We start from the raw sequence: 25,243 nt of genomic DNA, 5'->3' as shown, positions 1-25,243 counted from the left end.
GGGAGCAAAACAAATGTCAAGCTCGCAACTTTCACAGGAATATACTGTGCTTTTTAATTATGGCAAACACAAAAAAATAACATCCAAATAAAAATAAAAAAAGTGCAAAATGATAAACAGGATATGAGTTCACATTAGGATACATTCCAAGAGAAAATTGTATTTTACACATCAGAAATGCATTTCGATAATTCCATCTTCAATCTGAGATATCCAAACATTAAAGGATCCTGTCAAAATGCAATGGGTCGTATAATGGTTGTTAAATCCAAGCTAAGTCATACTTTCAAAACCTGTTTTATGTTAGATCATAGTTTGACATTTTTTCGCTCTCAGAATACATGGTCACATTCAGGGACGTCCCTCTTTGTCTGTTGTACAGTGATGTGCAACACTTTACCCAGTACAACATTTAACACTTAACACACTTTAATGACTTGCCAGTTAAATATTGCCTTTTAAACCACCGTGTATATCACAGATTCAGCTCATCTGACAGTTGCTGAAAAAATAACAAAAATACTGCATCTGCTTCAGCCAAAATTGTAAAGGTACTTTTCAGCAATACATTTTTATTTATTTTTTTATGATATATTTCAACTTAAAGTCTACTTTTGCCATTTTAAATTAGCACTTGATATGCAAGCACACATTTTGATGTAAATAATGTTAAGTTTTGCATTTATCAAATCCTGGAAGGCAAATTCTTTAAGAGTGACTCGTTAAATTTCCAATTGTGTTTTAGCATCCATTTCTGCTAAACATTTTCTTTAAAACTTTCCGTATGAATTATTTACTAAGGACAGTGTTTGCTGTACCAATCATATATCAACCTGACAGCCCAAGTGAACATGTGGAAATCATCTCATAACATAAAGTCAATATTTGAACCAAAATGTCTGAACAACCCATGCTGTAAGACTAGGTATACACAACAAACCTCTCAGCAAAAACAGCTCTGAACTTCCACACACACACACACACACACACACACACACACACACACACTTGCTTGCAAGGACCAAATTAAACTCACTCTTTAAGGCCCAAATTAAAAGGTGGTCCAAACGAATCAACTAACAGAATTTTCTAACAGCTCTACAGGTTGGATACAGATGTTCAAGAACACTTTAATAACACAAATAACATTATTTCATATCTTTAAATACAACAATAAAACCAGAGAAGAAGAGACACCAATTCACTCCCTGATGTTCCCTGACATGGACAAAATAACATGTTTCTTTTGGATTTGAGCATTTGGTTGTACACAATTCTTTTCCATGTCAAGATCTGCACAAACAGTGTTCTCCTACTTGTAAGTCTCAGACAAAAATATAGCAAAAAATGCCATGAAACAATGATCCTCCAACACAGATTGTGTATCGTGCTAAACTAAACCCAATAAACAGGCACAGTCTATGAAAAGAAAAACAGCTTTTAGAGTTAGGATTCATTTTAACACACTTTATAGCAGTATGTATGTTTACAAAGCGCAAAACAGATCCATTCGAATAAATACCCATAATGCAGAGTGCGTGGCAGTAGCAGATTAGATGGAACGGGTAGTGCTAAAAAGAAAGGTCTGATTGGTCGCTTTATGAAAGCTATAAGTCTATTATATGATGCTCAGAATAAAAGAAGATTTCAAACTTCAACATCAAATCAAAGCAAGTGGACAATTAGCATCTAAACTAAACTATTTTGAAACTGAACAGAACCCAGTTCCAGGAGACCCATTTTAACACTTTTGGACTGACACGCAGGCAAGCGGAAGAGGTAAAGCCTGTACCAGTAAGGGGTTTACCACATATTTAATCTAAAAAAAAAAACAACAAAAAAAAACACACTCTTGATCAGTTTACCTTATTTAATGACACTTTTTTGGTCAAGAGCTAATGCATCAAATACTGCATTTTTGACCTCTAAAATAAGTGACCTCTAGGGGCAGTGTTGTGTTCTGAAGGGCTGTTAATTCTGACCTGTTCTGAGCGCTAACATTGTGCTGCACACACTATGCTCTATGCAGCGAGTAGTATATAGCTTGTACTAGGGCACAATATGTAGTGCAGTATGCATTGTAGTATAACGTATGTAATGTAGTGCAAATATGAAGTACACAGCAGGTACCGCAGCCACATGTAGTATGCAACGTGTATTTTAGGGTGCAGAATGTCGTATGCTCTAGGTAGTGTGGAATGTGTAGTATGCAATTTACTAGGGATACACAATATTTGTATTCAAGTGTGTTATAAATGTCAATTTAACAATCGTTTGTATACGTATGCACAAGAATGTGGATGTTAGGGTATGATGATTTAAATTATAATATGTGTATGGTTAAAAAATAAACTTCTCATTAAAACAGCACTGACTGTTCAGAGGATGTGCAGTTTACTGCCATAAAAGCAATGTCAGTCTAATCGCTAATGTTGGGATGTGGGTCATTATTTTATGGTATCTTTAATATTGTAGTCTGATCCCTGTGGGAACTACACTGCTAGCTACAGAAAATACAGTGTTATTCTGCTAATATGTTTTTCAGTGTTAAAATTGGTGCTATTGGAGCAACACGGTTTATCCAGTTGTTATGGGAAATACAGCATTAGCATCAGTGTGCATAAGGCTAAGTGAGTGAGCTAGGCGCAAAAAAAGCACAACGCACTCTGGAGGAAAATGTTCAACAGTGCTTTCAGGCCACTAGGAGGCGCAGTCTTAAATACCCACTGGCTCTAAATTTGCAGTCCCTCACTGGTTGGTAGCAGCAGTAGAGGAAATATGTGGGCAGAGCTAGTCGAAAGTTTCCCACCTTCTCCGTAAGTCCTCCACCTTTTTGGGAGGGGGCGTGGCCATTACTGTTGGTGTGGTTGCCATGGTAAGAAGCTCACTAAACGGGTCATGGGGTGCGTCTGTGGAGACTTGCGCAGGCTGGGCAAGAGTAGCCGGAGCAGGCGAGTCTAAGAGGCTTGAGAGAGAGCCACTACTGCTGGAGGACGGAGGAACGCGCCCAGTTGACCACGCCCCTCCTGTTGGGGTCACAACCACAGCAGATGCCTGACCATATACTGAGAACGGGCGAGCAGAGGTGGGGAAGTAGTTGGCACCTGGGGAAGGCATGTAGGCTGTGGTGAAAGGGTTACCTGGGGCAACAGGACTATAGTGCCTTTGTGGCGGGTACTGGGACGTTTGGGTGAAGGGGTTCAGTGACACTGGAGGGGGGAAGGCGGGCAGGTTTGGGGGGTTGGGTCGAGGAGGTATAGGGGGTTTAGAGAGGGATGGGGCAGCCTCGTTCTTCATTGTTCCGCACAGAGGGTCCAACAAGCTGAGCAAGTCCAGTCCCTGTTCCTCGTTTGGCTTCAACAAGTCCGCCTGAGTTTGTGCTTGGGAGTGAGGAGACATATTCAGCGCTTGCCGAAACTCCTGCCCTCCAGTGGACCCCCCTCCCTCCTTCTCGCAGACCTGCTTGACCCCGCGCAGCAGGGTCACAGCTGGTGCCAGCACTGCACCCGGTTCGGGTGTTTTCCGACCTTGGGGACGAGGGATTGTGATACAAGCCCCCTCAGTGTTCTCTCCACTGGGATTTGAACTGTCTCTGCTGGGTGGGCGTGCCTCAGGGGGTTCCATGGGTGGCACAGAGAGAGGTCTCTCCCAGGATAGCGACTCTCGGCCAAGCAAAGTAGATGGGTCCTCCAGTTGGCTCCAGAGCTTGTTATACGGATTGGTGGTTTTAAGACCTGGGAGAGTGCGTGTGCGCTCGCCAGAACTAAGATCCATCCGCTGGAGAACAAACAATTACAAGTTTTTAGATAGATAGAGGCCATGAACAGAGATAAATATGGTTGCTTGAGTGTTTCACGGTTTAGAGTGTTAACAGGAGTGAAAACCGCAATCCAATCCTAAAACAATCAGGTAGTGACCAGTAAATGTTTATTAAATGCTTCTTGTTTACCGCCGTGACATGACAAAGCATTGCTATGGTTCTCATCATCAATTATTGTGATTTGGGGAGTGTCTTCTGTATTCTGTGCAAGAGGAACAATAATTTAGGACAGTGTTTCTCAAACCTGATCCTGGAAACACAACAACAGTACACATTTTGGATGTCTCCCTTATCTGACCCATCCATTTCAGGTCTTGAAGCCTACTAACAAGCTGATGAGTTGAATCAGGTGTGTTTGAATACAAAAAGTTGTATTGCCTCCAGGAACAAGGTTGGGAAACAGCAATTTAGGTGATTCTCTCGTGCATTAAATTGTGGCTGTCACTCCCAACCCTTTTCAGTGCTTACATAGTCTAACCTGGTAGTTGAAGTTGGCATGTTGTGGGTCTGCCCGAAGCTCCTCCAAACTCCGTGCAGAACTGATTGTAGAGTGTGTGCTGAGAGATGGTTTTGTGGTATTTGTAGTTTCTGTACATTCTGGTTCCCCCTGCTGACTACGGAAGGCATCCTGCAACAGGCTCAGTTCAGAGAACTTGTGTAGCACAGGGCTGGACGGAGCAGTGTTACCTTGGAAGCGCTCCCCGACCTCCTCACCTTCTTCCACAAGCTCTGCCTCTTTTAGAGACCTGTATGGCTGGGGCCTACGTCACATACGCAAACAAAAACACATATGTGCACAACATCCACGCCACAAAACACAAACAAGCACACGCAACGCACAACACATGCACAAACAAGTACAGACACACATTGTAATTTTCATGTTAGATGAAAAGCTGTTGAAATGGGCAGATATAGTCAACATACAGTAATAATCAAAATCACTTTGTGTAAATAAGCTGTTGCATGCCACAGGCATAACATTTTTTTAATCTAGCCATGCAATAAAACTGATTTAAGTCAGCATTAAAGACACATTTAGCAGGCTGCAGAGTTACTAAATATCATGGTGAACAGTGGCCCCAAAAACCATTTGGACAATTAAAACACACTTAAAAGTATAGTAGCCATTGCATTAGATAACAACAGGCTCTCACAACAGGCTAACATGCTCTCAGGGCCTGATTGAAGACCAAATACTCTGCCCTATTTTGGATTACTTGCAGACCTTTAATAACATATGCATTAAGGTTGGCTAGAGGAACATTTTAGAAGTCTAAACAAGTCTAGAGATAGCAAGAGTTTGGACAAGGAGCTGTGTGGCATGCTCGGATCCAAAAAGTTTGATCTTTCTGTTGCTGTATGGACAAAACTGCATGAGTGAGAGGTCGTCATAATATGGTCTGCAAAACAGAGCTAGTCTCCAAACACGAAGTTTGACTATCAAAAATATTTGATAGACCAAACACACCACCTAATCCTGGGTATCATGTAGACCTTTAATAACTTATGCAGGGAGGCTAGTGAGAAGAACACTGGAGAAGAGGATGGGGCCAAGCACCAAACCCTGAGGTACCCGTGTGTAGTTGATACAGTTCATACTTACAAATCGCTTCTACATGTTCCAGTAAGTTTGACGACTTGAATGTGTTTTGAACAGAATCAGTATATCTAATGCTTCAACATGGTTTGATATTTTCCAATCTAATGCAATGACATCCGAACATTTTTTTTAATGTGTCCAAATACTTTTTGGGGCAAAGTAGGTAAAAAGGCCATCAAATATTCACTTTAAGACTAAAAGACATTAGAGAAATCAAGAATGAAAACCACTTGAACAGAGACCATTCAAAAGGTGCAGAAAGCATGAAGTGTTCAGGGAAAGCAGCAATGGAGTCGTCATCCTGAGACAGCTCGTCACCCGAAGAGTCCTCACACAGAAACACTGTATAGTGACGAGTTGGACGCACATAACTACAGCGTCAACACGCACACATACAGAGATGCAGAGCAGCAACAACAAAAAAGAAAGCATGAACACAAATTGGCAGAGACAGAGAGCCAAGTATTAGGTGTAACCACACACAAATACACAGATCACAAACAACCATCCCAGTGTGAAAGAGAACACAAGAGTGAGAGAGAGAAGGAAAGAGCAAGTGTTACATGCAATCACACAATCAAGACCACAACATTTTTGCTGTGCTAATTTGTATTTGAGGGATAATGTACAGCCTGCCAACCACCAGTGTTATCGCTAACTAAAAATATTAAAAAACATATTTGTCAATTAAAATAAAATGTACATTTTGAGTAAAAAACTTTGAATTTAACATTTTGAAATGAAACCAAAACATAAATAAAAATTAAAACAATAAATATTTATTTAAATAAAAAAAAACGAAAGTACATAAAATTAGTAAACATTAAAATTAAAAGGAAAACTGAAAATGTAAAAGTACAAGCTAAATCAAAAATTTTAAACAAAATTATTATAGTATATAAATTATACTAAAATAACATTTCCAGCCACTATTGCAAAATAAAATGAAATCAGGACCCAGATGCAAAGCAGAGGCATCTTGTACTAAACCAAATGAGTTAATTTTAGCATAATGATCAGCTGGCTGTACATTATCCCACTTATTACATGGATACTAGTCAAATAAAAAAGAGGGGGAAAAAATGAGTTTTCATTATTTTTAATTTAAGACTGGCTTAAAGCTTCTCCTTAATAGTTCATTACAAATAAAAACAATTGGCCAAACTACAACATACTGTTACAATATTACATTTATATATTATTACCAATCTGCAAGTTACTTTTTCCTAAGCATAGCTACAATATAGCATGTCTTCTATTTTAAGTTCTCTTTCATCCAGCTCTTTGTATTTCCTACCAGTTCATTGTTCTGAACAGACAAATATACAGTTTAGCGATCATCAAACAAAAAAATCTGACCACTCAATGCCATGGTTGTGGAGCAAAATATTCCATATAGCCGTGCAATAAAAACCAACAGAAGCAAAAAGACCATTGTCTATTTGTTTATGGTTTGCAAAAGCATATGTGAGAAAGGTTAAGCATTTAAGTCTTACTGTTCAGGGCTTCCCTCTACCCCAATGTTACTGCGTGGTCTCTTTGCCACCAGAGGACGAGGAGGTCGAGCCTGCAAACACACGCAAATACACGTTTTAAACAGCATCCTAATGTCTAAAAAAGTTCAGGACTTGTTAAATCACTGTTAGGTCAGAGGTTAACTGCTCCCGTCAGGTCAGAGGTCAAAAAAAATTCAAGACCTGTGGCAAGAGTGGCAGCCCGAGTAAAGCGCCTTTTAAACCATCCCAAATTAGTAGAGTTTCCACATTCCTTCGGCCCCCAGTTTCTTCTATACTGATAGTAAAAGTAAAACTGATTCAGAGGCAAAAATGAGCTGAAAAGCTTTTTAAATACACCTCTAGCCCTCAAGGTCCAGAATCAGGGCTCGACAGTGGGAGCATTTCACTTGCTTTTGTGACTAAAAACAGATGTGTGCGAACTGTAAAATGTATTTAGAAGTATACGTGCGAATAAACAGTAGGTCCCCATGGGTTGTGTCAAATTTAAAGTAAAAAAACAATTCTTATATATTTTAAAAGTCCTAATTGTCATTTTAGGAGGTCTTAAATTTGAGGATGGAAAACATGAATAGCAATATGGCTTAATGTGATTATCGGTGATTATTTATTTGTGAGCGCTGCACGTTCAAAGTCATAACGTGGCCCTGTTGCGCATTCTAGATGCCCGTGGTTTCAGAGCAGTATGCACTCAATGTATTATTTCAAATGATTGCTTATGATCTATTGTCAATGAATTATGAGAATGTTTACTTTATGGTGTTTGTAATGTTTTAGATGGTTGTAAGAGTGCATATTTTAGCTGCCTCTTGTTTGATTGAGCAGCTGGAAGCAGTAAAGACATTTCAAAATAAGAGTCCCGGTGTATTTTGTTTAAAAGTCCTGCAACATTTTTTTTTCTGGTTATTATTGGTACTTATTACAAAATAAACTTCATCTTTACATTAATTAAATGCTTAGAATATACATAATTATTAAAGTCCAGATGAAATCAAAGTTTTTTGGGCTTTTAGTATGAATATGTTAGCCTTATGGTTGTCTCCAAAACAATGACAAAAAAATTACATTTAGAGGATATAAGCTTTCAAAACATACAGCCTCTCACTTCCGCCAATATGGATCAAGGATTTTGATGACATCACTCTGCACTTCAGCTTCTCATCAGATTTTCAGTCCCATCAAATGCTCTCTAGAATCTAAAAGCGTCAAGCCCCCTACATAATAAATAGACGTTGAAGATACGGCTTAAATTTGTCACTCGTTCAAACATTGACTATTTTCTATATAGTGAATGGCACATAGTGCACTATATAGGGGATAATGAACGATTCAGACAGTGTATAAATGCTTTCCATTGGGGTGAATGAAGTCTGGTTTCACATTAGTGTCTCACAAACCACCGCCGCGCACACACAGTCTCCTCCGGTCTGGAGACACGGTAAGCACAGAGCAGATCACATGCTCAAGTCGCCATTGGTTAGGTTAGGGTTAGGTTAATCGGACCCATTTGAATTCTACACAGAATGCTATATTTTAAAGCAAAATTGAGGAGATTAGGAGGAGAAATGGTTAGACAGACTCGGCATTAGAAACAGCACTGACGAGTAGTAGAGATAACATTGGTGCCATACACCAACATAAATTACACTACTTTAGTAAAAGTTTCATATTAAATCTAAAAGTGGAATCTACTGTGGCTATCATAAGCTGTCAAATTCGGCTTTTCTGAGCTCAACGGCTCAGGCTGAGCTGTGATATAAACAAAACACTATTGGCCATTTTAAAAATGGGGAGGAGCTGCTCTATGTCCCGCCCTGTCTTCCTAATTCAATGGAAATTACATCAACACAATGAATAACACTAAGCGTTTCAAGGCACTTCAGTGACCCTTTAAATAAATACAGTTTAAAGCAGAAAAAAAAAAAAGTAAGTGTCACACCCTGAGAAGAGATTGAAACCAGAGAAAAAAAGTTTGTGCGGTGGAAAAGTAAGTGCAAACACACATGATAAACTCATTCATGTGTGAGCGAGCATTTATCTGTGGAATAGGAACTGAAGTTAGATCACACAGACATGTAAATACACACGCATGCACACAAACAGTGTCCTGCAGAACACAAATATAACAAACTCCAGTGCAGACGCCAGGTCAGAGGGGAATATTTGAGCTCAGGGTGACAGCTCAGAGGTCAGCGGCATGTACTCACTGGTTGTGTGCTGCGCTGCAGTTTGGAGGGATGGGGGGGAGGGGGACGTTGTGGCCGCGGGGGCCGTGCCTGATCAGTCTGCTCCAAACATACAAACATGCACACTTTTATCTATAAAAATATGGTTTCTCTTACACACTTTCTAAAAATGAACAATCCAACACAGACTAAATGGACTGAATCCTAATTACTATGTCCATGTTAACTGAAATAACTTAATTCCCGACACCCACCTGTCCAAAATGAACTGTGATTGGACGTCTCTGGTCCCAGGTGAGGGAGTCTTTGCTGTGTGTGGAGGGTAAGTTGGTGGAGCCAGGCTCTTCTGAGTAGCCATTCTCTGCAAGCTCCTGGAAGTGAACGAGTTTGAATGACAATGCATGCACATTTGTTTATGCAAAAACAATGAATAATTGTGTTTTTGTGTGTGAGGGTGAATGTTTGAACACCTTTTGTTTGAGTCTACTCTTTACTTCTTTGATGCCCATCTTGGCATGGTCTTTGGCCTGTAGAGGAAACATCAGAAGATCTCTTACACACAGACAGCACAGAGAAATCTCTCATAATGAAAAGAAAGAAAAATTATGCAATTATATATATCTTATATAAAAGAGAATAATACAAATATAGAGAAACCCCTCTAATGGAGAAAACAATAATTCACTCACACAGAGACAGCTGAGAAAGAAGTAGCAAATGTTTACACATGGATACATACAAATTTGTAAACTGTCTTCATTGCAGGATTTGCCTTTGTCTTCACTGTGTTTAAGATGGCCCCACTGCCCTTCTGTAAGCGAAAGATGAAAAAGATATTATCAGATATGAGCAAATATACACATTCACTCCAAAATAAATATTAGAATCAGTACAGTTCAACCTCTTTAGCACACACAAAAACAAAAATCAAGAAGTTTCACCTTCACTGTGAAAAGCCACTGATATGTCTTATCACTGCCTGTAACCGAAATTTTTAACAGACACAAGCAAATTAAAAAACAGTAACATAGAATAACATGAATTTATTAGCTGTACAGTGACCATACAGACAAAGTATCTTACCAGCATACTCTCCAATGTTGATCTCCTCCTCAAACTGATCACTGAACCCTTCACCAGAGTTCAATAGCTCCAGACGGCCATCTATAAACTGCAAACACACACACACAAAATAAAGCAATGATCTCTATGCAGGCGTCTCGCACTGTGAGAAGAACCAATATGACACTTTATAAAAAACAAACAATTTTTTTTTTTATCTATTTAAAACGAGAAGAAAGAACTCACAAATTAGCTGGAACTGATTATGACTAATAACATGTTAACATGTTATGAATAATAATCAGTGTTGAAACACATTACAAGTAATGTGAGTTACATAATCAGATTACTTATACAAGTAACTAGTAAGGTACCGCATTACCCTAATTTTAAAACAAAATATGAGTTACTTTTTCAATCAAGTATCGCAAGTTACTTTGTTTTCCCATTTATGTACTGAGTGCTCTCCAGTCCCCATGTTGAGAGAAATAGTGAGTAAGTGCTGAGGCTTTGTATGTGCTGTGTGAACATGATGGATATTATATAGTTCTAGACTGAATGTGAGCATGCATTTACTCAATTGCAAAAAAACAGATTCAGCATTTCTCAAAATGAAGAAAAACATAAATGCAAACTTGGAATATTATGCAAACCTGCAATAATTAAATTCGCTAAATTACACAAGTATACTTTATGTATTTAGTCTCACTTTATGAAACAATGTCTTTGTTGCTGACCTTGGATGATCCAATTTAAACATACCAATAGGCAAAAATTACTTTAGTGTTTATTACTTTGAGTGTTGAACTTTCTTCTCCTGCATCCTATTCTTGTGCAATCCAGAATGGCAGCAAAGCTGAAAGGTTTGTTTGAGCTACTGTACAGACGTGAATTTGCATTTTCTTCAGCCTGAGATAACTTTCCCCAACACTGCTAATAATCATGATCATTAATATGCCTCACTATGTGCATTAATCCAGTGCTTACAATAAAACTCAGCTATACTTTGGGGACAAAATTCCCTGAAAGTTAGCTTAAGTTGACAAATGCTCTGTGTTTGATTCTAAAATTGCTATTTATTCAGAGCATGTAAAGCATGAGTATGAGAAGTATGCCAGTTGTATTTCAGTATTATTTATATACAATTACAGCAATTTTTAGTATTTAGTTTTTATTTAAATTTTAGTGCAAGTATTCGCAATTTTGTTATGTGCCTTTGCCATTTTTATTTGGTTTAGGTTTTTTACATTTCTAATATAGCTTTAATAAAAATATATTTCAGTTTTAGTAATTTTAGAACTAAAAACGAAAACAGCTGTTGTTTTATAATACAAAAGATAAACATAAGCTTCTAAAATAAATGGAGCAATATTCATAATTAGCTTTATATGAAAACAATAAATGTCTATAGCATGCTCTTATTCAGATAGCTAGGTAAACATGTAATACCTGTTTAAAGAACTGTAGTTGGATAGCGTTCTGGAGAAACTGTCGCATTGTGCTGGATCTGTGTGTGATGAACGTTTCCTCACTGAACGTGATTGGCTCCTCCTGAACATATGGACACATGGGAAAGAAAAACAAGCTGCTTTATACCTGAGCATTTATATTCAGAGAGCTACATGTACTGTCCACTAGAGGACAATGTCTCACAGTTAGCCTGAATATTCTTGCACATTCAACTGCACAAATACCTCATACCTCAAATGCTCAGAGCCAACATTTATAACCATTTCTGAGCTTCACTCAGAACCATAAGCACATCAATACTACTAACTTTCTCTCTCACCGGTTCAATGTGTAGCGCGTTTCTGTAACTACCGAACAGAGCTGCCTGCGCCTTCAGAAACGCCCTGGCCACCCCGTCTCCTGTCGTTGAGGAAACTTTTCTTAGGCGGTTCTTTAACGAAGATACCTACAACACACACAAGTATATCACTTATATCATCATTATAAATATATTTCATTAAAGGAGAACTCCGGTCAATTTTAACATTGAGCTCATTTTTTTGTACATTTGGAGTGCTGTCAATACAGAGAACAACGACAAAAATCGGTGTTGCCTACACCGAGTTATTCTATTTTTAAAATTTGCACCCTATTGACTTCAATGGGGCAAGTAGTAAGCCTGCTTTTTAGCCTCTTAACATCCTTGATGTGTCATTACAAGTGCACAGAAAATGTGAGTGATTCCTTCCGAGTGAACACGGGTGAATCTGACTGCAGTAGATGTTAGAGATATTAATAAAAATGAAGTTAATTCAGCCAGCGCTCATACCTCTGTTTACATCCTGTTTTCGGTGGAAGGCCATAGTAATCGATTGTCGAGTTCACGCGCATAGGTTTAGTGCCTATGATCACGCGCGTGAACTCGGCAATCGATTACTATGGCCTTCCACCGAAAACAGGATGTAAACAGAGGTATGAGCGCTGGCTGAATTAACTTCATTTTTATTAATATCTCTAACATCTACTGCAGTCAGATTCACCCGTGTTCACTCGGAAGGAATCACTCACATTTTCTGTGCACTTGTAATGACACATCAAGGATGTTAAGAGGCTAAAAAGCAGGCTTACTACTTGCCCCATTGAAGTCAATAGGGTGCAAATTTTAAAAATAGAATAACTCGGTGTAGGCAACACCGATTTTTGTCGTTGTTCTCTGTATTGACAGCACTCCAAATGTACAAAAAAATGAGCTCAATGTTAAAATAGACCGGAGTTCTCCTTTAACACTTTACAATACGGTCTCATTTGTTGTTAACCGTAACTATGAAACAAAAAATGAGCAATATATTTTTACAGCAGTTATTTAAGTGCCCCTATTATGCAAGGCTTGGAATTGCGACCATTTTGGTAGCATATGCTCCCGCAATTTAGTCCGTGCGACCTCAAAAATATTTGGGAGCATTTGAGCGAGTGTAATTGTTGTGGTGCGACCTTTTATTTCTCTAAAAAAAGTTCACCAATTACTGCACAGTATGTGCCTGATGTGAACTGATACAGTGACCCGTGTTACAATATATTCGGCTCCTGTTATGCTATTTTTAAAGTTTTGCTTAAAAATTTTGCTCTAGAGGCTTTTACAATAGGTTTGCATGCAACCAAAAAATACAATATTCAATGAACTAATGTTAACAGATACAACTTTTTGTTAAAAAAAAAAATGTACTGGTAAATGTTGTAGACATTAACATTAACTAAGATTAATAAATGCTGTAGAAGTATTGGTCATTGTTAGTTCATGTAGTTAACAAATGTAACAAATGAAACCTTATAGTAAAGTACCAATATTTCTATATTAGATCATCCCATCATATCAAAATAAACACTTACAACTTTTGTGGAGATCTGAGCAGGTTGTGCTTATGCTTATTTACTTACCACATCATTAGGAAGGTTTTGCAGGTCATCAAACGGCGTTTCAAGTGTGTTTGTGTCTACATTGAGAAGTACCACATCATCTAAAGCCATACCTCGCACCTTCTGTTACGACAACAAACACAGATACACACAAAACTTTCTAAATACAGCCTAGAATTTAGCTACGCTAAAACCAATAACCGCAACATGGAGAAATATGAATATGCAGTTAGGGTAAAATAAGGTAAAATAAGGTCAAATATACCTCCATGAGACTGGAGTGCACGCCGATGAGGTATGGCATTGGAGCGCTAACAAAGAAAAAAAAAACACCACACATCAGTAAACTTTATGCCTTTTAAAATGTGATTATATACAAACATATTTAAAAAAGTAATTTTACATTTATTTTACATTTTTACAAAAGATTTCTATTTTAAATAAATGCTGTTCTTTTGAACTGTCTATTAATAAAAAAATATATAATTGAAAAAGGTATCAAGGTTTCCACAAAAATATTAAGCAGCACAACTGTTCTCAACATTAATAATAAAAAGAAATGCTTCTTAAGTAGCAAATCAACATAGAAGGTTCATGTCACACTGAAGACTGGAGTACTACTGCTAAAAATTCAGCTTTGTATCACAGAAATAAATTTAATTTTAAATTGTAAGAATATTTCACAATATTACAGTTTTTACTGTGTTTTTGATCAAATAAATGCAGCCTGGGTGAGCATAAGTGACTTCTTATCTTACCAACTATCTTACCGTTAATGTATTGTATGTAATTAAATATGTAAGATATATTTATTAAAATTCATTTAATAAAACCTTAAAATATATTAAAACCTTCTACATCTTGTGAGAAAGTCTCATGGAGAAAAAAGTTAATAACTGAGCCAAATAATGCCCTTATTGATATATAAAAATGGAGGTGAAGTACTAAGCAGCTTAATTTAAAAACAATAGAAATGGAAGGCCCTTCATAAGTATAGATGAATAAATGTGAGTGCACTCACCAGCAGTAGTCTATTAAATGCTGTGGCAGGACTGGAATGTAAACATGCTGCCAGAACATGGGATATAACATGGCTGCTGCACCATGAACACATGCGGTTAACTGATAGAGAAAGAGAAAGAGGAGGTTTATTAATACCCCTAAAACGAGTAAAGCAGCGACCAATGATAGAGAGAGATGGTGGTAGAGATGTTGCTCACAGTACTCAGCTTGCTGCAGCTAATAAGGATTCGTCTTTCGTACAGCATGCTAGCGTACAGATGCAGCATGTTATTCACATCCACTGCTACGAAATACTCGGTCAGATTTCTCTGCAAATAAAGAAGAAGAATTTCAAAAAAATCTGAGCAGTTAAAACATTTTGCATGAGTTTCAATGTGTTGGACATGTTATATGGCTTAATGACAACTAGTTAGAAGACGTCAGATAAATGTAATTTTCAGACAAGCTTTATCATTTTAAACGTGTGCATTCTCAGACATCCTTTAATATTTGTAAAAAGTCCCATCCAAATTGAATTAGTCACCATTGTGACTAATAGGGTTGAGATAACTTGGTCAAGGAAATAAGACAGACTTACATTTTCAGGTATACTGGGTAATTCCCTAGGATCAGGCACTGTGAAAAACAAATGCTAGAGAGGGAAAGAAAATTGTAAAATCTAATTATAAATGTAATTAGATGTATACAAGAGATTATTGTACTATGAACATCTTGTCTGATGAAAGCATGTGTATTTCTGTATATTAGAGGTCTTCACGGGGCCACTTGGATCTGAAAACCAGAGGTTTCGGGTCCAAAACTTTGACGAGTGCCTAGGACACAGGTCGGGTCTGATATTAGTAGCTTCGGGTCTTGGGTAATTTAAAGTAAATGTGCTTTTACCAAATGGACCTGAGAAGACCCGAATTGTTTTATTAAAATATGCCAGCTTTCCACTATTCGTTTCAGGTTTTTGAACTATTTTTATTTAAAACAAATAGACAAATAGACCTCTACTGTATATTACCACACTCAAATGCACATTACCACACTCAAATGCACAGGCACTCCAGGATCAGGGATGTTTAACACATGTAGAGACTCTAACAATTCTCTCCATTGACTGTCCTGTAACACAAATACACACATATTTAAAAAAAACAAAATGATAAGATGTTGAACCACTTTAACTAAGCATTGCTACATCAGTTTTACGTGCATGCATGTGTGACTTTGCTACACTTCTGGGGTCAAACAGTTGAAAAAATCCTCATAAATGATTTACACTACCATTCAAAAGTTTGAGGTTGTTAAATGTAAAAATGTATGTCTCTTATGTTCACCAAGGCTGCGTTTATTTAATAAAAAATGCATTTAAACTAATTAACTATTATTACAATTTTAAATATTTTTTATATAATATTTAATAATAATTTAAATGTCATTTATTCCTGTGATTTAAAGCTGAATTTTCAGAATCATTACTCCAGTCTTCAGTGTCACATGATCCTTTAGAAATCATACTAATGCTCATGAAAAAAACTATAATTTAGGGTCAGGGTTATGTCTGGCAGGTTTGTGTATTCACCGCCATTATCCGCATCAGCGAAGACAACTCAAGCGACTTTGGCAAAAGTAAAAAATGGATTCAAAGAGACCAGCTTCTAGTTCATCCCAAACCCCAACGCAAACTCCACGTAACAGCGTGCACAATTCTGGTTGCAGTTTCGCGTGTCGCCAGAAGGGGGCATAGTTCTGCAAAACTTGCGCAATGCACCTTTAATGTAAAGCAGGAAATCAGTGAGAAATCCTCATTTACACGGCTAACTAAATGTGTATGTGTACATTTGTGCATATAAGACCCAGTGACGTGATATATGACGTACATTGTCATACGTGCACCACTGACCTGTCCTTTGGTTGAATAGTCAGCAAGGATATTCAACAGCTTGTAAAACACCTCAAACCAGGGCAGGTAGCTGAACAGAGACAGATAGACTACAATTAGATCAACTTGATCTACAAGAGGTGGATGACAAAAATAGTTTCTTTTAAATGAAAATGTAAACTTGTACTCTCAAAACCAACAATTTGTACCTGAGGATGCAGTGACAGCTGTGAGCTCCCGATGAGAGGCGGCAGAAACCAAAGCGCTGTTTACTCTCGATATCCGTTAGAACAAAGGTGAAGTTCTGCCCCACGTGGCCCACTGACATACTGAAACACAAGACAGGGTCAAAGACAAAATTAGAATCAAACATATAAAGAAGGATTAAGAGAAGCTGGAATTAGTAAAAGACAGTGATGCTGGAGGCCCTTCAAAAGAGAGAGAGTAAAAATGAGGTTCCTCAAAAGCTAAACAGATTAAAGATTGCATGTAACATTACCTGTCCATATTGAAGGGGAAACAAAACTTTGGGATAGTCTGTAGCGTTTCCTGAAAACAGATTGAGAGAAAAAAAAGAATTCATACACTACCAGTCAAAAGTTGAGTAATTAAAAACTCTTTTATGTTTTTGAAAGAAGTCTCTTATGCTCAACAATGCTTCATTTATTTGATCAAAAATAAAGTAAAAACAATAATATTGTGAAATGACAATTTAAAATTACTGTTTTATATTTGAATATATTTTCAAATGTAATTTATTCCTGTGGTGGTAAAGCTGTATGTATATCATTACTGTAGTCTTCAGTGTCACATGATCCTTTTTTATATGCTGATTTTGCTGTGAATTATTATCAATTATCACTGGTGCTCAATTATTAATAATGGTTGAAATGTTGAAAACTGCTGCTTAATATTTTTGTGGAAACTATGATACTTTTTTTATTAATTCTTTGATGAATCGAAAGAACAACATTTATTTGAAATGGATTTTTTTTGTAACATTATAAACGTCTTTACTGTCATATTAATTTCTTTAAATATTACTTACTCAAAACTTTTGAATGGTAGTGCATCATAGTTTCCCAAAAAAATATTACTCCAGTTTTCAACATTGATAATTAAGAAATGTTTCTTGAGCATCAAATCAGCATATTAGAATGATTTCTGAAAGATCATGTGACACTGAAGAAAATTCAGCTTTGCGTTACAGGAATAAATCACATTTTGAAATATATTAAAATCGAAAACAGTCATTTTAAATTGAAATAATATTTTGCAATATATTACTGTATTTTTGATCAAATAAATGCAGCATTGGTGAGCATAAGAGACTACTTTCAAAGACATTAATAAATCGTCATTATTCCATATATTTGACCGGTACTGTACACTGAAACCTAATTATTAACGTCACACAAAAGGCCAAAATGTACAGATGACACTGTGTGTGGGACTACCATAGTATCCAAACCCTTGTGTGTGAGTGGTCGCTCTGGTACCCCTCCATATGGACTTGAGCCCCCAGGGGTGTGTGTACGTGTGAGTGAGTGTGTGTGTGTGCGTGTGTTTTCCTGCCCTCATCTGTGTCAGGAGTTAGGGATTATCCCTGGAACAATAGCAAGGGAGGGGACACGGCCCAGATTACAGAGCTTCACCATTGGTTTCTGACACCCAGATCATCCTCTGGGACCACTGGACCCAACAATCAGGGTGAGTAAAGCTGTGTGTGTGCTGAGACACTTTGAAATTGCAAACAACTGATACACACTTCAGTTCCAGTTATACACACACACCAGCTTTAGTAGGTGATGTCGTCATGGCAATGCATCATTAACGTTTCAAACCAGTTGCTGTGTCTGATATTGCCTCCCATTCCCTATTTAATGCATTATAGATTCCTTGATTCCTCCAATCTTTGTCATCATCAGTCATCATCAGTTGATTTTAAAATTTTTATAAACTATAGTATTTATTAAAAAAAATGATATTGAGATATATATATATATATATATATATCATTTTTTTAAGAAATACTATAGTTTATACTACTTAACAGTAGTATATATATATATATATATATACACTGTTTGAATACTATACTACTGTTCAAAATCGTTTTTTTTTATATATACGTTTTATTCGGCAAGGACGCACATTTATAACATTACAAAATATTTAAATTTCAAATAAATGCTGCTCTTTCTATTAATCAAAAATCTTGAAAAAAATCCATCACTGTTTACACTAAAAAATTGCTGAGCTGAATTAAACAGTTTTCAGCATTGATAATAATAATAAGAAAAATGTTAGAATGATTTCTGAAGGATCATATGACACTGAAGACTGGAGTAATGATGCTGAAAATTCAGCTTTGCATCACAGGAATAAATTACATTAAAATAATATATTAACATAGAAAACAGTTATTCAAAATTGTAATAATATTTCACAATATTACTGTTTTTACTGTATTTTTTATCAAATAAATGCAGCCTTGGTGAACAGAAGAGATTTATTTTAAAAACATTAAGAAATTTTTCAGACCCCAAACATTTCATTGTGTACAATTTTATTTGTGTACAATTTGGTTTGGTGTACAACAATTTAGTTGAGTACAATTATAAATTAATTAATACAATTATTTATAATTAGAAAATAACTATTCTAATTATGAACAAATAATTTTTTGCTATTCATTTGTTGGTAACGCTAACAATAATAAAAGTTATCACCTGAAGGTAACATGTTTGTCAACTATAGTGAATGTTATGATGTCTTTATTATAGATTTAAACAAAAGTGATCTTATCCAGGTACAAAAAACTGCTCAGTACAGATAAGTTGAGATATTAAAAGAAACTAAGCACTCTCAGGCACACAGTATTTACATCAGCATATGTATATATATATATATATATATATATATATATATATATATATATATATATATATATATATATATATATATATATATATATATATATATATTGCTTGCTAAGTCCCCTTATATAATGTATCATTCCCTATATATATGGAGTAAACAGATTTTGGATCCAGCAAATGCATCTTTTCTTTCATTTCCTCTTTGTTAGCCTGAGTCTGAATCCTAAGCAAGTTTGTTAAAACTGCATAAAGACGGTGTTTGGTACCATGGACCCTCTTAGAGAATTACACCCAATCTCTAGTGGTTTAAACTCCATCTGCCAGAACAGGTGCTCATTGCATTATCACTGAGGTGAACAGCAATTATGAGATCCCCACCCCAAAATCCCCAGAGAGAGAGAGAGAGAGAGCAAATAATGAGGCGCAAACCTGGTCAGCGTATGTGTCGGGGAAACTCCTTCGCACCTCTGGTCCTGAGAAGAACACACAAATCATATTATTAACAATATATAGACAAATACACAGATAAAAACGGCTGTTTTCTTTATAAGCATGGTCTCCACAGTTTCAGATGCAGAATTCAAAACACAATGATTCATTTTCTTTGGTTTAATATGTAAAACTGATGAACCGTACACAATAAGAACAGGAACATGAAAATTTATAGAAAGTAAATGTCATCAATTTTGATTACTTCCAGATTTTGAGATACTTTCAGCCAAACTGCATATTTGAGCACCGTACATGTTATTGTCAGACTACGATGAAACAAACCCTGCATAGTGACATATTCAGGTTATGTTAAGTTTCACTGTCAAATATAAATAAGGGTTTAGATATTGACACAACACTTCTGGGCTGATCTGAAAGGGTTTCCACTGATTTCAGAGGGATATGTGACTGTGTGCATCATGGGAGGGCATGTCTCAGGAGAAAACACCCAAGATGCTTTGCTCCTGCTGCCCTCATCAAACTATACGGTCACTAAGCAACAGTCGCCTAGAGGTCTGCATTGGGGGAGTTCTCAAACAGCTCACGTACATATTATTACCAAAGACTTTGATATAAACTCATATTACTATGAATGGGAGAAAGTGCAACGCGCAATATGGCGGAATAAGCCCCATCTTCTGAATAAGAGCCAACTGGCACTGCAGCTGCAGTTAGAAGCTCCTGTTGATTTAGAAACAGTCAGCGTTCTGAGACGAGCACTTATGACTGTGCATGCACATTACTAAAAAAATGCAGTTTTTTGCCATGATGTGAGCATTTACAAACAAAATGTATGAGGCAGTTAGATATTATTGGTGATTTCAAATAAGAAAGATGGCTACCGAGTAAAATGACTTGCCTTAAAGGGACTTTGATTTTACACACACTACCATTCAAAAGTTTGGGGTCAGTAAGATTGTCTTTTTTGAAATAAATGAACACATTTATTCAGCAAGGATGCATTAGATCAAATTTAAAAGTGACATTAAATATAGAAATGATGTTGCAAAAGATTCCTATTTCAAATAAATCATGTTCTTTTGAAATTTCTATTCTATTCCAAAAAAATATTAAGCAGCACTCATTCTGAACTCATTTTAAAATTGATGATATTATAAAATGTTCCTTGAGCAGCAAATCATCATATTAAAATTATTTCTGAAGGATCATGTGACACTGAAGACTGGAGTAATGATGCTGAAAATTAAACTTTGCATCACAGGAATAAATTAGGCTATGTTTTAAATTACGTCAAAATGTTTTTTTTTTTTTTTTTTATCAAATAAATGCAACCTTTGTGAGCATAAGAGACTTAAAGGTGCATTAAGCAAGTCTCAGAGTTTTTGCAGCATTATGCCCCCTCTGGCGGCAAGCGAAACTGCAACCAGAAGTGTGCACGCTCACGGACAAAAGTTTTCTTTTTTTTATCTTACGTGGAGTTTGCGTTGGAGTTTGAAATGAACTATAAGCAGGTCTCTTACAATCCATCTTCTACGGAGAATGCCGGCGAATACACAAACCTGCCAGGCATCGCGCATGGCGTCACGCCCAGTCTAAAATTCCGGCCCGAATCCCTCTTATTTATTTTACTTTACAGGATTATAGAGACAATCTCAGTGATCAGAGAAGGGCTCATTCAGCCCATCAGGCAATTGTTTAAGCATGTATGGGTTAGAAAACGGGTATTTTTAACATGAAAAGTTGCTTAATGCACCTTTAAAACCAAATAAATGTCAAAAATCGTACTGGCCCCAAACGTACATAGTATACATACATTATACATTCTGCGAAGTTGTAAAGTCAAAAGTGTACGATAAATAAAGTTATTGTCTCCCAAAAGAAAGAATCGACTTTGAACCATCCATACGAGTCGTTTGTAATTTGAATCATACTGCGTTACGGTTCTATGTCACTAGATAAGACATTTGCATATTGCATAATGCCCACGTTGTCCGTCTGCAAACAACTTGACCAGCCCTCAAACACGTCCTTTCACTGACGATTCTGACGACTGCTTCTCAAATCTCAACGAGTTCAACGTGGGATTCGCAAAACGCTTGCTCTTGAAATATGGGTCAGTACCCAGTTTATTTGGACTAGCTTGCTCCTAAGAATCACAACCTGTAAGTATGAATAGTTATTCATGTTGTATCCCTAATCAATAGTTATATGTATATATTTTCTACCGCGTGTTCAAAAAAACTTTGTTTTGTGTTTTATATTGTGTAAATTTCCGGCTAACTCACGTTATTACTGTCTTACCGAAGTACTTTTGCTAAGCAGTTGTGGGCCACTATTACCTAAAACTGTCTATTAATACAGATTATCTGTCATTCTTTGAGTAAAGATAAAGGATGGAGCAAGATTTGTTTTACAAACATTTGTTACATCAGTCATTCACTTAGTGCTGGGCAAACACATGCACCGTTATTGGTACAGTTCCCGCATGTGCACAGCAATAAAATAGAAACATACACATCCGTTTGTTGATGGACATACTCTTGTTAATGCTGATGGTGAGGAATTACAGTTGCAACATCTCATAATGTACCTCAAAATGAGTAGTGTATCACTGAGAAATGTCCTGCTCGAGTCGTATTAGCGCAGCGATGGTGGTTCGGGTTGAATAATTAGTTCTTCCAAGGTTTCATCATCGGACTAGCGCTCGGACTGATATGGTAAAATCGACATCATCGTTACTGTCTTTACAGTGTGTACAATCACTGAGCTTTAGGAAGCCTCTGGACGGAACTGAAGTTTAGTTACGGTAATCGGAGTTTAGCTTTCCAACACGTGCTGTACAGGGTAGACCAATCACAACAGACTGGGCCGTCTGGCCAATCAGAGCAGAGTAGGTTTGCGGAAAGGAGTAAAATAGCATAATAGGGGCACTTTAACTGTAGAGGCCGGTTCTTCCTCAGAAGTGCTCACCATAGCAGCCTGTTTCCTTATAAACAGGTTTCCTGGTAGACTGATAATACACACCAGGATCTTTTGTTAATTTAAGTGCTTGAACCCACACACTCCCAATGCACTAAATCACTCAGCAGGCCTTTGACTGCATTCCTGATCACACACCAGGAAATGATGCGAGTTACACTTTATTATTTGTTTTTTAGATTCACTCATTGGACCACTACATACTTAAATCACTCCAGGCTAACAGCCAGGCAAATCTTGTATATTTATCATATATGTAACCAAATTTTCTTATCTTGCTCTTCCTTACTTGATACTGAGAATTCTATTTTAAAAGAAATACAACATATCATTCTGAGGAAGTACAGTATGTGTGGGCGACATGAATATTTTTAGAAGTATATCACATTTCTGAAACAGAGTGAGAGGACTCACCAGAGCCAGCCGTCCCAGAATGCACCACCTCCATGTACACCTCAAAGGTTGAGCCGGGGCTCTCCCTGAAACATAAATAGCACAGGAAGGGTCAGAGGTCAAATATGGATATACTCTAAGGAATGTGAAGACTAAGTAAGGCTTTTAAAAGAAAATCAACAGTAAAATTTTGCATTCAAAAATCTGCCCTTGAGATATTACAACAAATTCCCCATTTGAACCCAAAAAGTAAAGTTCCACTGACTTGAGATGTAACAACAATATAGCTGACCACATTACTAAATATCTTGCCCACAAAGATGCACACTGTCTGCAACATAGCAAAAATATCTTACTTGTAGTTTTGAGAACAGGTTTTAACATTTATTTATATGAGCACTTTGACCTAAAGTCAGCCAACAAATTAAAAAAAAAAATAGCCAAACTAAATTGAAATTAAAAGACGAGTGGGACAATGATCTGACGTTAGATTAATATGGTCACATTCACCACTTTACAGAAATTAGGATTGTCTACTGTAGTGAAAAGAGGATCTTATCTGACTAGTGACTACCATAACAGAAACCACAAACTAATCTTTTCATCTGATCAGAAATGAAAATTAAGTTCCTGAAAGTCAATAAACCTAGACCACCGACAAAAAATAATAAAATAAACTAACAGCCTTAGCGCGGTTTCGTTAATGTTTGCAAATATTTTACAAGTATTGCAGAAACCATGTTATGGAATAATTAAAATTAAGATGGTGGTCAGAATGTGAATTAAATATACTAGACACAAATGCATAAGGACACTGAATATTTTCAACAACTTCACTATATATAACCTAAATATGATCTGGAAATGATTGTTTAATTTAGGATATCTAATACCTCTACTATCAACTATGAAGAGAAAGATCAACAAACTTCACAAACTGAATGACTGTCTTTTCCATATGTAGGCTACAAGAGAAGCTTTTAAGTGAGCGAAAATATGTTAATATCTGACTTTGTTCTGTCCTTCATGCTGTTTCCAAAACATCTTATCGTGGGCCAATTTAAAACCCTGGAAAACACTGTTACCACAGACTGCTCTTTATCATGTCTTATTCATACAATGCATTGAATTACCAAAAGCAAGCAAGTAAGCGTCACTGAGCTGGAAACAATGTAATAGACTCCAGAACCTTCACTGAAATACATGCGTCTGCTTTATTTTACATAGATATGCATTTCTTTTATCAAGCTGTGAAAATGATGTCTTATTAACATAACAAAATGGACAGTAATTTATCCCTGCAGGACATGTAAACAATCAGTCTCATGGACTTCATGTGTCTCCAGTAACTTACTGCAAAAATGCACAACCCTCCAGGTAATATAATACATGAATACATATTTAAGTGCTGCATTTATCATACAAATAACTAAACAAACACCCAAATCCGCAAAGCAAAGTCTCTCTCTCTGTCGCAACAAGTCTAAACAGGCCTTTTAGGGAGGTCAGAACTCGCATTTATAACAACACTGTATGTCACACAAAAGGGGAGAGAGACATTGACGCTTACTTGATACGAGAGCCCATTGTATCCTTTATTCAAATCCAATCCCTTCCTCAGATTTATGTGACAATAACCCGCTGTCGGAGTTATATTTCCCGTTACCCCCGTCACATACTGCACAGGAACGCCATGGTCTCCACGCGCGGATCACGGTACTACGGCCTTGGTGAATTATGGGAGTTGTAGTTTTTAAGGCGTGTCTGCGGTTGTCAGTCGATAGAGCGCCGAACTACATTTCCCATAGAGCCGTGACGTACGAGTCTCCTGACACAGAAGGGAGTGTAGTATGATGCCTGGGCATTGCAACAATGAATTGCAATAACAACTGTTACAGCTGTATGACAGATGATCAGTGTGGATGTTTTTATTGTTAGGAGTGCAGTGACGGAGTCAGAGTCTAAAACTACTGTGGTAGGCTACACTGTATGAAAGGAGAATGTATCCTACAGTGGTATTTTGATGATGGTGTTGTCAAACGGAGCCTGTTGATGTTAAATAAACTTCAGTTCAGGTTGCTGGTGGTGTTTATGATAT

The 25,243-nt window shown here is 36.9% G+C and overlaps 1 protein-coding gene across 4 annotated transcripts; it reads right to left on the bottom strand.

Annotated features, from left to right (window-relative positions):
* Window positions 1-16: 16 nt before the first annotated feature.
* dennd1a (DENN/MADD domain containing 1A) lies at window positions 17-24,874 on the bottom strand. 4 transcript variants are annotated; one of them, XM_081390964.1, is made up of 24 exons: window positions 24,716-24,874; window positions 23,167-23,231; window positions 19,750-19,793; window positions 16,938-16,987; window positions 16,648-16,767; window positions 16,460-16,529; window positions 15,598-15,678; window positions 15,149-15,202; window positions 14,769-14,879; window positions 14,570-14,670; window positions 13,814-13,859; window positions 13,570-13,671; window positions 11,975-12,100; window positions 11,635-11,736; window positions 10,207-10,294; window positions 10,065-10,102; window positions 9,863-9,934; window positions 9,594-9,650; window positions 9,378-9,494; window positions 9,145-9,222; window positions 6,920-6,990; window positions 5,666-5,794; window positions 4,299-4,581; window positions 17-3,777 (listed from the first exon to the last, which is right to left on the bottom strand). In XM_081390964.1, the coding sequence occupies exons 1-24, from the start codon at window positions 24,730-24,732 to the stop codon at window positions 2,791-2,793; spliced, it is 3,009 nt and encodes a 1,002-aa protein (XP_081247090.1). In that variant the 5' UTR covers window positions 24,733-24,874; the 3' UTR covers window positions 17-2,790. The 4 variants fall into 4 exon arrangements, with proteins under 4 accessions (XP_081247090.1, XP_081247092.1, XP_081247091.1 ...); XM_081390966.1 differs by lacking the exon at window positions 5,666-5,794; XM_081390965.1 differs by lacking the exon at window positions 9,145-9,222.
* Between the last annotated feature and the right edge of the window lie 369 nt (window positions 24,875-25,243).

This window comes from Scardinius erythrophthalmus (assembly GCF_964197995.2).
Source record: "Scardinius erythrophthalmus genome assembly, chromosome: 17".
Taxonomy (NCBI): domain Eukaryota; kingdom Metazoa; phylum Chordata; class Actinopteri; order Cypriniformes; family Leuciscidae; genus Scardinius; species Scardinius erythrophthalmus.
This window is presented reverse-complemented; position numbering and strand designations above follow the sequence as displayed.

Coding starts and splice junctions, on each gene's coding strand:
- dennd1a (XM_081390964.1), bottom strand. Junction 10,103..10,206: donor CAACATTGGAGAGTATGCTG/GTAAGATACTTT, acceptor TTTCGGTTACAG/GCAGTGATAAGACATATCAG. Junction 6,991..9,144: donor TGCAGCGCAGCACACAACCA/GTGAGTACATGC, acceptor GTGTGTTTGCAG/GCTCGACCTCCTCGTCCTCT.